Raw genomic sequence first — 16,139 nt, forward strand, 5'->3', positions numbered from 1 at the left:
GTATAAAGGCTTAGAATAACTTAGTCAAATAAACCAGATTTGGGACATGAAAAGAGACTCATATGGGAAATACTGTGAGATTCACTCCTTGTGTGGTTGACTCTATGAGCAATAGATACATTAATCTTTTGGGTTTTTTCTCTGATGCAATACATTTTCAGCCACAGAATAAGGGGTATCACAGTTCAGGCTGCAGCAAGTGACGTGTAAAGAAGCAAAAATATTTGAGATCATAGAACTGCAGAATGGTCTGGGTTGGAATGGACGTCTGAAACTCATCTAGTCCAAACCCCTCTGCAGTCAGCAAGGACATCCTCAACTAGATGAGGTTGCCCAGAGCCCTGTTGAACCTCAGTTTGAATATCTCCAGGGATGGGGATGTATCACCATCCACTGGAAAATTCCAAAGCCAGAATTTACTATTGCTTAAAGCCTGCTAGGGTGCCTGTTTTCCCACCCAATACTGTTTTACCAGATACCTGTTTACAAAATTCAGCCAAATATCGTCTCAGATGGTTTTATAAACTTTTGGCAGATGTGAATGAACATGTATTTGACAGAGGCAACTAACCACCTAAGCAGCTCCAGTCTCTTGACCCCTGCTCCTGACTCTCACTGCATCCCATTCCCAATAGAGTTGGTCAGGTTTCAAAAGGTGTCTGCTGTTAGAAAATGGATTGCCTTCTTTCCCCCCGCCTCTCCCCCCTCCTTGTTTTGGTTACCACCTGCTTTCCTGAAATGCATTGTCTTTTCATAATACATTTTGGGTCGAATCTGAGTATTTTATCAAATGTCATTGTCAGGCTTCTGATGATAGCTTTAGAGGGAAATACTGAAAGCCTCTTTGAACACTCAGCAAAAACAATGTGGAACTGAGTTTGTGTTGAAAGTATTCGGGGGGAGAAAGAGAATTTTGAAATGCCAAATACTTCTGCAACTCTGTCTGCAGTGTCAATATTTGGCCTTTTCTGGCTCCTCAGGGAAAATCTGAATGGAAGCTAAGTGATAGATGCAGAATAACCAATCATCATACAACCTTCTTCCATTGCTGTTGTTTTAAGGAAAAGAATAAAGGAACCTAAATGCAGGATCAGGGCTGAAGTGAATACTCTAATATGAGAATAACACAGTGCAAGAGTATGTTAAGCCATACTGTTATGCCCTGTCTTACACATGAACAGTGCCCATCATTCTCTTACTATTCCCAAATGTTTCTTGAAAAACAATATTCTACTTATTAAGGTGATTGAAGATAATTTATTTTCTTATTACTCCCTGAAGGGAGGTTGTAGATAGGTGGATGTTGATCTCTTCTCCCAGGCAGCCAGCACCAGAACAAGAGGACACAGTCTCAGGCTGCACCAGGGGAGGTTTAGGCTGGAGGTTAGTAAGAAGTTCTATACAGAGAGAGTGATTGCCCATTGGAATGGGCTGCCCAGGGAGGTGGTGGAGTCATCATCATTGGAGGTGTTCAGGAGGAGACTTGATAGGGTGCTTGCTGCCATGGTTTAGTTGATTAGGTGGGTTGGATTGGTTGATGGGTTGGACATGATGATCTTGAAGGTCTCTTCCAACCTGGTCTATTCTATTCTATTCTATTCTATTCTATTCTATTCTATTCTATTCTATTCTATTCTTATTTATGATATTTTTCTACTTATAAAGAAGCTTGAGCATAATTTCTTGTACTTATGGCATTTTTCTGTTTATTCTGTGCTCAGAGGGGAGTTTGGTAACATCTTTGTATTGTTAAAGACCAAATGAAAGTAAAAGAAGTGGAATGATCTGTCATACAATACACAAGCTACATAGCAACTGGACTTTGTAGGTAAGGAGCCAGGCTCACTGGTCTTCCCTGCAGTTTGTCTTCAAAGAGGATGTATGACCATGAGTACCAAGCACATCCCCTGGACACTGCCCAAGTTCTTCTCTTGCCAAACAGATGAGAAGAGTTAATCCCAAAGCTTTGCCACTGTCAGGTTCCCTTCCTCCTCAACATGCCTTAACTTTTTGGTTTTTTTCAACTGCTTCAGCTTGTATTTTACCATTTGTTATAATAATGGAGTCTCAGCAGAAGCTTGTGGCCCCATAAACTTTAGACATAATTTTAACTTTGTCAGCTTTAAAAAGTCAGTATCTGCCTCATCAAAGGGCAATCATGTCCAATGTGGGTGTCTGTGCCAATTGTGTTTTGAACTGCGGCAATAATCCAACCAAACCATGCAAAGAGCTTTTCTACACCCACATTTCTTAATTATCATCATGAGACTGAGGTAACTGAGACCAGATCTATAATGTTTTCTGGATGTCAAAATGCCCACACACCTTCTGTAATCCTTGTGCTACCAGCCCCCCCTTTCATAGTGTTTTTTTGCTGGTCCATCTAATTATCTATTACCATCCCTGTTTACTGCATTATTCCTGAGTCCCACAAAGGCTCATCAGAAGGAAGGGGTTTTATTTAAGAAGAAAAGCAGCTTATCTAGGGAAATTTCCCTCCTTATCTGTGCAACTCCATAAAAATATTAGTGGATGATAAACCCTTCTTCACCCCTTTCAGAGATGATAGTAGGCTGAACATGAGCTAGCAGTGTGCCCAGGTGGCCAAGAAGGCCAATGGCATCCTGGTCTGGATTAGGAAGAGTGTGGCCAGCAGGAGCAGGGAGGTCACTCTGCCCCTGTACGCAGCACTGGTTAGGACACACTTTGAGTCTTGTTTCTAGTTCTGGGCCCTTCAGTTTAGGAAAGATGTTGACTTGCTGGAATGTGTCCAGAGAAGGGCAACAAAGTTGGGAAGAGGGTTGGAGCACAGCCCTATGAGGAGAGGCTGAGGGAGCTGGGGTTGCTTAGCCTGGAGAAGAGTAAGCTCAGGGGAGATCTTATTGCTCTCTACAACTACCTGAAGGGAGATTGTGGACAGGTGGGGGCTAGTCTCTCCTCCCAGGCAACCAGCACCAGAACAAGCGGACACAGTCTCAAGCTGCACCAGGGGAGGTTTAGGTTGGATGTTAGGAAGAAGTTCTTCATAGAAAGAGAGATTGCCCATTGGAATGGGCTGACCAGGGAGGTGGTGGAGTCACCATCCCTGGAGGTGTTTAGCAGGAGATTTGATGGGGCACTTGGTGCCATGGTTTAGTTGATTAGATGGTGTTGGATGATAGGCTGGACTCAATGACCTCAAAGGTATCTTCCAATATGTTAATGCTATTCTATTCTATTCTATTCTACTCTACTCTACTCTACTCTACTCTATACCATTATGGTTTTTACAGTCAGGTGAGATATAGGGCTTTAAAAGTCTCTGCCTACATTGCATCCATTAAAAAATGCACTTTCTTGGGAGTTTTGGGGTCTACTGTCCATTTGGAGAATGAATAAGTTCATTATTTTCACATGTGCTACAATCAATAAGGATCTGAAATGGGAAAGTAGTGAAAATGTTATGACTTAATGAACATGTTGCATAATCATTCTTGCCAAATGTCAAAATAAATTGGAGGCCAGAGTGTACAGTTTACGCTTGTTAAATTGGGGTTTTGTAGGCTATTTTGGGAATGAAAAAAGAAAAGGCAGACAGACCAGACCACAAAAAAGGTAGAGAAAGTATACACTTTGGCCACTATTGGCAAGACCATGGTCCATTACAATCCTGCTGCTAAGATTCCCCACAGGAGAGCATATAACAGCCTGGGACTGTGAGGAAACTACTTACCAACAGCAGAGCTGGTTCTGTGGCTAACAGCCAGGCCCCAACGCTTTACACTAACCAAGAAAGAGCCAGGGCCAAACCCCTGCAGCCCAGCTTACGCCACAGAGCAGACCTGGCTAATCCCTGCCTTCCTGGGAAGCATCAAGCTGTAGCAGGGGTGAAAAATCACGTCACATCCATTAGCGACTTCAGGGGACATTTTTCATCAGGAGGCTATGAGTTTGCACTCTGCCATCAAGTTCAAATGGCAACAGGAACAAAGCCACTGGAGACAGGCTTCACTTTTGCTGGAAGTTGTTGTCAAATGTCTCTTCAATTCTCCAGCCAGGTTTAGCACAGAGTCACTGGGAAATGCAACTGTTGCCTGAGCTGTGCAAAGTTTTTTGTTTGTCCAAGTGATGAGTACCTTGAAAGCTCCCCATTTGGAAACATCTACAGTGGAGGACCCAATCCTTTGAATACTGAAGTGTGCCACAGCTACTTTCCCTTTGAGATTGCCTTAGGAAAAGACCAATTAGGATTATGTGATAAGTAAAATTACTCTCATACTTACGTGATTAGGAAAACAGGTCTCAAAGTGCATGTTCAAAAGGAGATCAAAGCAATGTTGTACTTTTGCGGTTAGGTTTTGACTTCTTTATGGTTTTCCCCATTGAGCACATACTCTAAAAGCACTGAGAGGCCACAGATACGTACTTCTTACTCCATCTCTACATCTAACAATGGGATTGCCACTAAGGTGCCTGTGTTGAGCAGTTGGTGCCTCTGTTAAGACCACCAGAATAGGTCCAGAGATTAGACAATGAAGCTAGTGAAGGGTCTGGAGAACAGGTCTTATGAGAGGCAGCTGGGCTTGTTTAGTCTAAAGCAAAGTACAGGAAACCTTATTGCTCTCTACAACTATTTAAAAGGAGGTGTAGAGAGATGGGTGCTGGTCTCTTCTCACAAGTCACAACTGATAGGACAGGAAGAACTGACATCAAGGTACACCAGGGGAGGTTTAGGTTAGGTATTAGGAAAACTCTTATACCAGAAGGGTTCTCAAAGACTGGAACAGCCTGCCCAGGAAAGGGGTTGAATCACCATGCCTGGATGTATTTAAAAGCTGTCTAGATACGGTGCTCAAGGTACAATGTAGTAGTGGCCCTGATAGAGTTTGATAACTTGGATTTGATGATCTCAGAGGTCTTTTCCAACCACAGCGATTCTTTGAATTCTCTGTTTCTTGCTGCCTTCATGAAACACATGGATACATATATGTGGCTTTCATTTGTTTTGTTTCATGAGACAGGGAGGGGGGGAAAAAATCCTTTTCATACACCTACATCTATCACACAGCAACTAAGAATAGAAGCAATATTGAGGCAGATGGAAATGTTAACGGTGACAGCTCACAAGCACGAATCACACATTTGTGAAATAATGAAATGGGTGGGTAGTTGTTATGTGAACTCCATGTCAGTTGGTATGTTTTCCTGGCTATAATTTTGCAAGATTATGTCTCAGAGATATTTTGAGTTAATGGGAGATGTCGGTGCTCTGCCCTGCACCTCACTGGTGTGTGGGTGTAGGGATTCACTGGAGTTGGCGAGCGGTTTGCATGTGAAACTGCTCATCATGCACCCCGGGTACTGTGGGACGTCCCCTGACACTTCCCTGCCAGGGCATTTTAGTATTCCTAAAGACGTGGTGGGAGAGAGACTGAAAGGAGGCGTAAAAATGGCTGGAAACCCAAACAGGAGGGAAACATGGGATACTCATGCTTGTTTCAAACTCTTGCTTCCAGACATATGAGCGTTAGTGGGCTTTTATGTATCATCTGTCCATACACTGTGGTCCTTATCACTAGCTGAACTTGATGGCCATGAATGACAAGGATTACAAAACTAGTCCTGCATTTCTCTGCTCTTTCTTTCTAGTTCTTCATGCCTCCAAAGCCATCAGCTCCATTTTAAGGGCCACTTTGACAAGCCTGGTTTTGCTAGCCCCAGATTCTTAGCCCAAATCCAATGTTAGCTCAAAGGGGAGGGATTTCGCAGCTATCCATATGTATTTTACCTTGTGCTACTTTTTTCCCAGGTCTAGGGAACCTACTGATTTCAACAACTTTGAGAGGCACTGTTTCTTACAGCTGCTGCTTAGAGAACTTGGTGTGACTATTTTTTTGCTAGAGGAATGAACTAGATCTCCTGAAATCTTATGGATGCTCTGTTTGTGTATCTGATTAAAAAAATCTAGCAGCTACATCTTCAAGTGCTCAGCAGTGATTTACTACAGTGATTCATGCTAAGACTTTACAGCTCTGAGGAAAATGTGTCCCACAGGATTCATCCACCTTTCCAGAATTTCTCATGGCAGGGCAATAGAATGCCACTGTATTTAGGAAGCAATGTATGGTTGCTAAATGGCAGCCAGCCTGCATTTTCTTTGGACATGTCTGAGAGCCCAACAATATAGGTGTGATAAAGAAACAAAATAAAGGACTTATAAAGGCAAATGTATGCATCCAGTCCCCTCAGATGAATGAAATGCTAGATGTCATCCTCCAGCATACATATCTGTGAATGGTGGCCACCAAAAATAAAGTGAGGACTATCAGACCCTTTGAAATAGTAGATCACTGAAATATGTTGAAAATCAAGTGGTCATCCAAATGGAAAGATGCAGAGAACTACAAACTTGAAGAAAGACCATGCCTACATCAAGTACCACATTAAATAAAAACATCTCATGCTGGACATGTACATCTGACAGCCACCAAAGCACTGAAGACAATACTCATAGACTCAGGTAAAATAAAAGGAAAACTACAAAAAATGAGGAAGAAAGACTGCCATATATCCATACTTTGCAGGATGGAGAGATTGGAAGGAGAAGGGACATTTTACAGTATCATAACCATAAGAGCTGAAAGGCGGTGACAAACCACCACCAAAGTGGTGACAGCTCTTGGAGAAATAGTAGGTACTAAAATCAATAAAGCTACTTGCAGATTAAGGTATGAGTCACCATGAGCAAATGTGACCAAGTATGGCCCAGTGTCATTTGTTAGCAGCTGTCCGTCCCATGCGTCTCTGCAGAGAACGAGTAGAATTTAACACAAGCAGGGCACCAGAGGCAGAAAGGGAAGTATTGGAACCAAAAGTTTTTAAAGAGCTGGTAAGAGAGTAGTGTGTGTAAAATTAAAATATAGGAAAATATACACAATTATCCATGGAGTGGAAACCTCCTATAAATAGACACTTCTTGGCAACCTCCTGTATAACAGAACCATTTATCTTGGGAAGTGGATGGGTTTTAGTAAGGCTCATCACCACTAGATCACAGTAGATGTATTCAAATACTAGCCCTAGAATCTGACTTTTTCCCAAGTGAAAGAAAGGTCAGAGAAGGTTTCATTACGAATTTAATGAAAGTGATAACGCAGCCTAGGTGTGTTTTGAGTTCTAGCCAGCCTGCCGATGATGGATGCTTCCAAGACCCGTCTCTTCTCAGGCTACTTTTTCCTTGCCTTAGAACTCCCGAGAAATGTCTCTCATCGCCCCCTGAGAGGTATCCCCGGCAAACGCAAGTTCTCTAAATGGAAATGGAAAAATACACGGCGGGGTGCAGCCCGGCCCCTTCCTCCGGCTCCCACCCAGCAGCGCCGCCGGGCCCGGGGGCGGGGGCCCCGACGCAGAGCCCAGGCCGCCGTGAGCGCATCTCCGGGAAAGGAAGAGGCCTGGTTTAATTTAATCATTACGAAAAGCCCGACCCCAAGCCCCTTCCCCGGTAGATACTAACGCGGAAGAGATGCCAGGTGACCGACTTTCGTGGGAGATCCGCGGCGGTTCCCCCCGGTGCCGTCCTGCGGCACCTCCATTTTGGCCGTGTGCGCCGGTGCCCGGCCCGGCTCCGGTGCCGCGAGCGGCACCGTCCGGAGGGGCTGTTGACGACGTGCCTCTCCCGGGGGTGCGGGGGGGAACACGGAAAGCGCGGCAGAGGGGCGGCCTTCCGTTCCCCCCCCAGCGGCACCGCGCCCCATCTCCGCAGGACGGTGCCCCCCGGGGGAAGGCGGTCGCCGTAGCAACCGCGGCGGGGGCGAGAGGGGACACAGCGGTATGGGGAACCCGGACCCCGGCCTGGGCCGTCCGGAGCGCGCAGTAACCTGCGCGGCGGCTCCGCCGGGGCTGCGCGATGGGGATGCCGCCCCCTCCCCCGCGGCAGGCGGGCGGCCCCGGCGGTGCCAGCCCCCAGCCCCCCCTCCCGCCTGCCGGGGGGTTTCCCTCCTCGGCGGCGCTACGTGCGAGCCGGAGCGGGAGCCCAGCGGGAGGTGGGGGCGGCGGGGCCGCGGGATCCTCCTTACATCCATCCCTCCCTTCTCTCCCGCTCCCTCCCCGGCGGGGCCCGGCGCCGCAGCGGTGCTGGCCGCGAGGCGCCGCCGGCTCTGCCGCAGGGATCGCCCTCCGTGGCGGAGCTGTGGGGGGCATTGGAGCCGGCCGCCCCTCGGCTGCCCTGGGGCGGGGAAAAGAAGTGGTTCCCGGCGGCCGGGATCCCCGCGGGCGGGGAGGCGCACGCTGGCTGTAGCGGGGCGGAGGAGGCAGCGCGGCTCCGTGCGGACCCTCCTCCGCGGGAGCTCACCCCTCCCCGGTAGCGTGGTGCGGGGTGGGAAGGCTGGAGGATGAATGCACAGTAGCCGTGCAGAGCCGAAGACCCCCAGAGCTTCTCTACCTGCGAGCACTGCTGCTACCGCCGCTGCTCCGCCAAACTGCTGACTTTCCAGAGCTTATTTTTAGCCCGGAGACTAAATATTATTAGCTACATTTCTACGTAGGAAGAATCGGAAGGGCGGGCGAGGGGGGGGGGGGGGGGGGGGGGGGGAAGGCACTAGAGAGAGGGAGATGAGCAGAAAGCTTATCCGAATGATCTCCAGGTGGGGGGCTGCGTTTGGGTTTCAGGCTTGTCAAACACCTCCTCCTTCCCCCCCCTCCCCTTCCCCCCCCTTTTTAATTATAGCAAAGTAGATGCGGATATTGGATCATCAGCAATACATGCACGGCTTTCCCGTTCAATCGTAGGTTGCATGCACAGAGGGGCCATCAGTGATCCCTCAAGCTGGGAACCAGCTCATCTCCATGTAGGTAAAGATCAGCTGCGTCTCTATATCTATGTAAGATCCGTTGTGCACGGTGCCACAGCTCAGCTGCATCTCTTTAGCTATGCAAAATCAACTTGCAAGCTAGGAGAAAAAAATCCGTCGCATCTGCTTATCTAGGTAAAGATCAGTTCCATCCCTGCCCAAAGCATGCACACGCACATAGAGAGACGAGATTCCCAGATTAAATCAGGCACAACTTAACTCAACTCGTAGTGCAATCTCATCAAAGCTTCTCCTACCTTTTCTAGCCTCCACACCCCGGGCAGCCAAGCAAGGTAACAAAACTAGGCGAAGAGCAGGCACCCATCCGCGCGCCACGGAGAGGGGGGGTCCCGGGGGGTTCACCCCTCCGCTTACCTTAGTCCCAGCTAACACCACGAGCAGTGGCTAGATCGCAGAGATAAACACTGGCATTTCCCAAAGTTGACACCGTCAAACCAGCCCCCGGAGCTTGCAAGACTGTGTTTTTTTTGTTGTTGGTCTGTTGTTTTTTTTTTCCCTCCTCTCCTTTCCCTCTTCCAGCCCGCACCGCCAGCAATTCAACTTCGCCCAGCTCCAGCGGGGCGAGAGGGCGGCGAGCGGGGAGGGGAGGGGAAGGACCAGGGGGTGGCGGGGAGGGAGTGGGGGGGGCAGTCGGTACCAAGTGACAGCAGCTCCCCGAGCCCGCAGGAGCGCGGAGCGGTGCGGGGCCAACGCCGCCCCCCCGCGGGCCGCCCCCCTGCCCCCGCCGCCTCTGTCCAGGGTGCTGCTGCCGCTCCGCCGCCGCGCCCCGCTGCGCGCCCCCGGCCCCCGCGCGGTCACGTGCCGCGGCAGCTCCGCTCCGCACGCCCCCCCACCCTCCACACACCGGGGCAATGCCTGGCCCTCGCTCCGCTGCGGGGCGCGGAGGGTGTCCCCCCCTTCCCCACTCCCTCCCTCCTTCCGCGCCCGCTCGGAGAGAGGGCAGGAAAGAGCCGGGAGGAGCGAGCGCCCGGCTGTGGCCAAGTCGCCGCCAGCTCCAAGTTTGTCCAACGCGGTGTTTGCATCGCAGCCCTAAATCAAAGAGCGCCGCAATTAAAGTTACACTGTCTAAAGCACGATTCCACTGGCCTCCGCGGGCTGCACACTTTGCTGTATTAACTACTAGAAAGCCCAGATCGTGATACTAGACACTGTCGTTAAGCAACATCTCCAGCTTTTTTGTTGTTGTTGTTTGTCTTCCCCCCACCCCATCCAGTCATAAAAATAGTCTTTTTTATTGATACTCACCATTGTTTCTTTGCTGTCCTTGAGACAGAAGTGTCTTAAAATCCAGTCTCTCCAACAGATGCTGGAAGGTAATGTGTCTTGTTTGAAGTCATCATGTGAGAACTTCTGCTTTGCTCAGTGGATCGCCCACCACTTGGTGTGACTTATGAATCTAATAACCCTTTGCAATATCCGCAAGCTTAAACTCTCCACCACCTTGGTGCCTACAGAAGACAGAATGCAACTAGCAGGGAGTTTTAAAAACCTATAGATTTACGCAAACGCCTTAGCTCAGAGTCACGTTTCCCTTTGAGTTCTTACGTGATCTTAATGAATGAGAGGGGTTACCAACTAACACGGTATAAAACGTGATCGCAGCCGCCTCCCAGGAAACCGGAGCGGGACAGAAAGTTCCCGAGGAAAGTCCTTCCCGGCCGGGCGCTGTGCACTGAGCCCTGACTCCCGGCCGCTCTCCTTCCACCTCCCGGCTCGCACCTGGGGTCGTGCAAGACGAGCTGGCTCTGGAGATTTGCATTGGTGACAGGTAAGTAAATATTTGGCTTTTTTTAAATGTCACGCTCACTCTCGCTCACACGGGAAGTGCTCCAGGGACTTGTTGAATACTAGCTCCTGCCACAAGAGGAACATGGCACAGTCGCCAAGACGCTCCCCTCGGAAGCCCTTGCCTTCCCCCCGCCGCAACTTCCCACCACACTTTTCCTTGTTCTGTCCTCGCAGGGAGGCGCATCCCCGGGGGTGGGCTGCCCCTCCACCCCCGCACCGAGCCCCAGCCGCCGGGGAGGAGGAGGGAAGGGGGCGTGAGATTCATCCTGGGGACCTGTCTTCTCCTCGTCCTCTTCCCCTAGCCCTCCCGTCCCCGCCGCCAGCCTCGTCCACCCGCCCCACACTGCCGAGCACCCCCGGGGCCCCAACATCGCCCCTGTCCCAGCAGCCTGTTCCCCCGCGGCGTTCATTCTATCGCTCGGTCTGTTTCGCCCCGTTTGCGGTGTAGAAACACCCGCCCGGGCACAAGTACGGTCTGTTCCTTTGAGAGAGGTGGTCGAGCCTCGGAATTCTTCCTGCCAATTCTCACAAAGTCCTCGCCCCGCTTTTTGTCTCCTGTCTCGGGTTTATTTGTCAGCGGCTGCCTCAGCCGGCTCTGAAAACCCCGTCGCGGAGTGTGTGTGGGGCAGGGAGGAGTCGGTGGTGGGGAGGTTTCTTTGCCTGTGGAGGCGAACTACAGCCAACTGAACCTGGACCCTCCAAAGTTTGTGGGTGCTGCATCCCATGAGAGGAAAACCAAGACCAAGAGAAGCAGCTCCTTGCCTGCTCCCGTTCCCTCCTGACGGATAGAATCGCATTTACGGGTCGGTTCTCTTTGGAGCGCCCGTTTCCCCCGCCTCCCAAGTCCCAGGTACCTCTGCCTGGGAGCCAAAGCAAGCAGCCTCTTCCATGACAACCATTTATGTTGATCCATGCAATAACCAGCAGATGCTGCCCTAAGACTGGTACAGCTGGTACTTCCCTGCCTCGGCTGCCCTGGGGGCAAGGTGTTAGAAAACAAAAATCAAGTGGTCTCCAGGAAAGCTGCCCTGAAGAGAGCTGCTGAACCGCTTCCCCGGCATTACGTACTTGCTCTATGACATGCAACAGGCAGAGCCGTTCAGGAAGGCTGTTGCTGATGTAAGGCTGCACCCAATAGATCACCCTATCAGTTGTCACCCGAGCCCCATCCTTAAGTATTGGTCTTCAGTCAGGAATCTGAAGTTTTCTTCCAACAGTTGGAAACACTGACAGTTAGTGTTAATACTAGTCGGGAATACAACTTTTTAAATGACATTAAAGAAAAGAAGAAGAAAAAAAAAAAAAGGCACAAATGTTTCAACAACTGTCTTGCAAGCAATGAGTTCTGCTTTCTCCCATTCTGCTGAACGAGTACCTTCTGGCTCTCCCTCAAGGGAGTAAAATAACTAACATAATATCTACTTTGGCTAGTAAGTCACATGGTTAATATTTTGACTACACACTTAAGTCTGACTTAGGACTTTCTGACTCAATGGAGTCATAGAATCATGGAATTGTTAGGGTTGGAAGGGACCTCCTCAGTCATTTTGGATAGAGAGAATTTTATAAAGATGCATTATCAGTTAAATTTTTAAAAATATATTTCTACATGCATATTTCATAGCTCAAGAAACAGTCTTTAGTTGAGAAGGTAATTACAGCTGCACCACTTGTAAGAAAGTTTTTTATCTACAGCACTGTTCCTCCTCTACTTCTCATTAATTTCTAGATATTTTAATTTTCTGATGAAGGTCTCAGTTAGAGGTACTCAGAAGAAACCTTTGCCGGTCACAGTATGATACTGATGTAGCAAGATCACAGCAAACAGGACACACTACCATTTTGGCTCTGTCCAGCTGCAATTTCCAGAGCAAATTGATGGGGTTTTCCAGTAATACTAAGGGGTAAGGTCATGCTGACAGAACCACAAGCAAAGATACGCCTTTAGAGAGCTAACTAGAAAAGCTCCCTGTCCATGTTTCTGTGGAAGATAACACAACATGACTCCACCCCCTTCAGTGATGAAAACTGATATCCTATCTCACCCTTGTTAGACCAAACTAAGCACATGTGTGCTGAGAAGTTAGTTTGCTTCACATTGCTTCAATCACTTCAGTATGAAATAATTAATGAGAAAAAAACCCCAACAACCAGGCACGGTTATCAAGAGAATGGTACCAAAGTGTATGGAAGAACAAAAGGTCATTGGTAGGGCAATATGGAATGCTATGCAACCTGGAAATTATCTGGCAGAAGAGGAGAAGGTGGTGTGAAGTAATCACAGTCCTTTCCTTATTGTGCAGTTCACATGGTGAGAGAATGGCCCAAGTCATTCTGACGGACCAGAGCTGAGGATGGGACAACAGTCAAGGTATAAAAATGATGAAGGAGAGTCACTGATAGACAAGGGAGAGAGATACCTGCAAGAAAGGCATTAGAAAGGGGACAGAATAACATTAAAGGTAAATATCTATTGAGTTTACAGCTATTTCCTTTCCCTACATCTTGTTTCTGACTATGGATTTTACCTTTAGAAGGGCCCATGGGAGACCCAGCCATGAAAAATCACTTGATGTGAGTAGGTGCGGAGGATTATTTTCCTGGTTACCGTAGAGGGGCACGATTGATTCAAAGTTACTCATTCAACGAGTCATAAATGTCAGCGAAAGTCTGGACTAGTGAGCAGAGTTTGGTCCATGGTTCAAAACTAATAAGCAGGTGATCTGTATATAGGGTGCTGAAACAGGAGAGCCTTTAGCTTTTGCAAGAGGGATGCGGCACAGCACTTGCTATATTCAGGTAGTTCATACATATAAGGCAATGAACATCTCTTGTTCCAAGTCTGTTTATCTTGGGTTTACATTGTTACCAGATGAAGTATACAACTGTAGGACTTGACTTCGGTGGGACTACTCATATGTAAATAGTGACATAACTGTTTAGCAGATGAGGCCTAATTAAACGGGAATCAGTCATACATTTTCCCCTCTCTCAGACAAAAGAATGTGAAGAATACTGCAGGAGCATTGCTAGAAAGTCACAGTGCCTTGAACCAACCCACCAACAACTCCAAATACTAAGCGAGCCACAAACCTTCATTCCCTGCCTTAAAACATCTCTGAAAACAATGAGCAATAATTGATTGGCCTTTTCGTGTACTTGAAAGGCTACCAAAGCATGTGGATGACTGCTAAGCACACACTAAGACACCTTACATTCATCATGCATGGGCTGTTCCTCCAGAGATCACTGAAACCCACCTCAAACATCAGCAATCTGAACAGAATCAGACGATAACAGTAGCTGTCAGCTTTATGGAGATGCTTCTGAAATAAGAACTATGACATCATTGCTGGTGTGAAACCAGGCTGCCAGCTTCTCTCCATGCCAGCAATTGAATGGTGTGTTTGAAAGAAAGGTCCCCCGGGGTCACTGTGTGCTAGTTTGGCTGGTAACCTCCTGCTTCTTCAACAGGCGGATTTGGCACCTGCCCTGCTATTGCCTGGAGGGTAAACACCATTCTCTCAGTACATACTTAGGGTAGTCTCCCATTTAGTGTTGATTTTCTGTGCCTGATCTCCTCCTCCTGGAGATTACCCCACTCTGAGATCTCCATCTTTTCCCCGATCGTCATGCTGCAAGCATTAGCAGTCTTTCACTCTGCCTCCTCCCTCCCTGGAAGAGTTTTCCTTTCTTTCTGTGCCTACTCATCTTCAAACTGCTCCCAACTGCGTATATTCCATGCTGGTGACATGCAGATGAACATCGTAGTCATGATCCCACTCAGATACTAAACAAGCCTCCCACCAATGCCTAGTCCTCCTTTAAAGTGCTAGAACATTTCAGATAGATTTCAGTCTCCTGAAAGCACCAGGAAATCCTCTGGAGTAGGCAGGCAGCAGCAAATGTGCTTGCTGTGTTTGTACCTCAGAGAATGGCTCAGCATGGACTCATCTCCAAATGCACATTTGGAGGGAAAAAAGAGTCAGACCCCTGAGCTGAGGCGGTGAGCCCAATAGCCAGTTCAGAGCCTTGGCTCACGTCCACCTCAGCTCAGTGCTCGAGGAGAGGTGCTCCAGTGGCAGCATCAACAGATGGCATTTTGCACATTGACTTCTTTTAGAATCACAAATTGTGCCAATTTAATGTTCACGCTTGGTAAAACCAGGAGGGTGATGCTAGGGTGGCTCAAGTGTGTAACATCCGAGAACACCTAGACCTGATATAAGTCAGGGTAACATCAGGGTCTCCATCATCCAAGGTGTTTGTTTGGAGACGTGTGCCCTGGACAGTGCTCCTGTGCTACAGAGGCTACAGTGCTGGCTAGAGTGGGAACAAAGCTGACAGAGGTAAACCAGGGTCTTCCAGCATTGTGCCAACAACCAATTTGCTCATGCTGGGGAAATTCTTTGCTCTGCAGTTTCAACTGGCTCTAGGTCCTCCTGCGTTGCTTTCACAGCACACCAGAGCTGTAGTGAGAGTTTGAGAACAAGTCTGAGAGCTTTGTGTTAAGTATTTATTTGCCATCAACTACTGTAAAAAGGCTTCTTTAGATGATATTTGGTATTTATGGAAAAGGCATGTTTCATGAAAACTTCTGGAGCGAGGGCTTTGTTTTTCTCAAACCACCACAGATACAAATGCCATTCAGACTATGTCTTACCTGCTTGTGTGGCACTTGTTTAGGTTAGCTGAAAAAAAGAGGGAGATGAGATAAATGCAATGGAAACTATTGGCCCATGTAAGTTCTCCTGTGTGACCTGAGCAAAATGAGCCACCGAGTATCTCTTACTAGAAGAAAACCAGAGATAGGGAGAGAAATCAGAACCTGGAGAAAAAGGAAACTTGACAGCTGTAATCTGTTACTATTGCAACCTGATTACAGGATTCATTGACGTGGTGAGGGACCCTTTCTTTTGGCTACATCTTGTTTCATGTAACCACAGGGAAAGTATTTCTGGACACACCAACCACTGATTCTTTCTTCAATTTCATTTAAAAAGAGCAAACATACAACACATCTGTTAACAAAATAAGCCACACCGCCACCTCATCACATCTTTATAGGCTGTTCTGCGCACTCCCGAGTTGGTAAAGAATCCCAGCACTTCCAGTACAGAAATACCCTTCCAAAACTGAGGGGGATTAGCCCTAATCGTACTTATGAATGAAAAGTAAACACATACTTCAGTTCCTTTCTAAGTTAATGTTTAAAAGGAAACTCTCCCAAACCTTATTAATCTATTTCTTGACAGTCAAATGCCCTATCAGCTTCCATGTGATTTCTCAGTAACAGCTGTGTATTTGAACCACATTGAGCATGATGGAAACGTGTTATTGTTAGGAGCAGAATACGTTGGAGATATTATACACTGAGTGAGCAGTGGGTACATATCGTGTGAGGATTACTAAAGGACGCTGGCAAGCTCTGAGTAAGATCAACCCTTGACATTGTCCTGGCATTTATATGATGAACTCTTTCAAATATAACTATGTTCTCTC

The 16,139-nt window shown here is 47.8% G+C and overlaps 1 protein-coding gene across 3 annotated transcripts in view; it reads right to left on the minus strand.

Moving 5' to 3' along the window:
* The window catches only part of BDNF (brain derived neurotrophic factor), a 41,610-nt gene extending 31,331 nt beyond the window's left edge, over positions 1 to 10,279 (minus strand). The window contains exon 1 of one of the 3 annotated variants that reach the window (XM_054171605.1): positions 10,095 to 10,279. In XM_054171605.1, the coding sequence (XP_054027580.1) occupies positions 10,095 to 10,097 (3 nt within the window). In that variant the 5' untranslated portion in view covers positions 10,098 to 10,279. Of the gene's footprint in view, positions 1 to 9,085; positions 9,112 to 9,203; positions 9,365 to 10,094 lie in introns of those variants that run through there. The other 2 variants (XM_054171606.1, XM_054171610.1) reach the window with 2 other exon arrangements.
* Between the last annotated feature and the right edge of the window lie 5,860 nt (positions 10,280 to 16,139).

The sequence above is a fragment of the Dryobates pubescens genome, chromosome 22 (genome assembly GCF_014839835.1).
Source record: "Dryobates pubescens isolate bDryPub1 chromosome 22, bDryPub1.pri, whole genome shotgun sequence".
Taxonomy (NCBI): Eukaryota; Metazoa; Chordata; class Aves; order Piciformes; family Picidae; genus Dryobates; species Dryobates pubescens.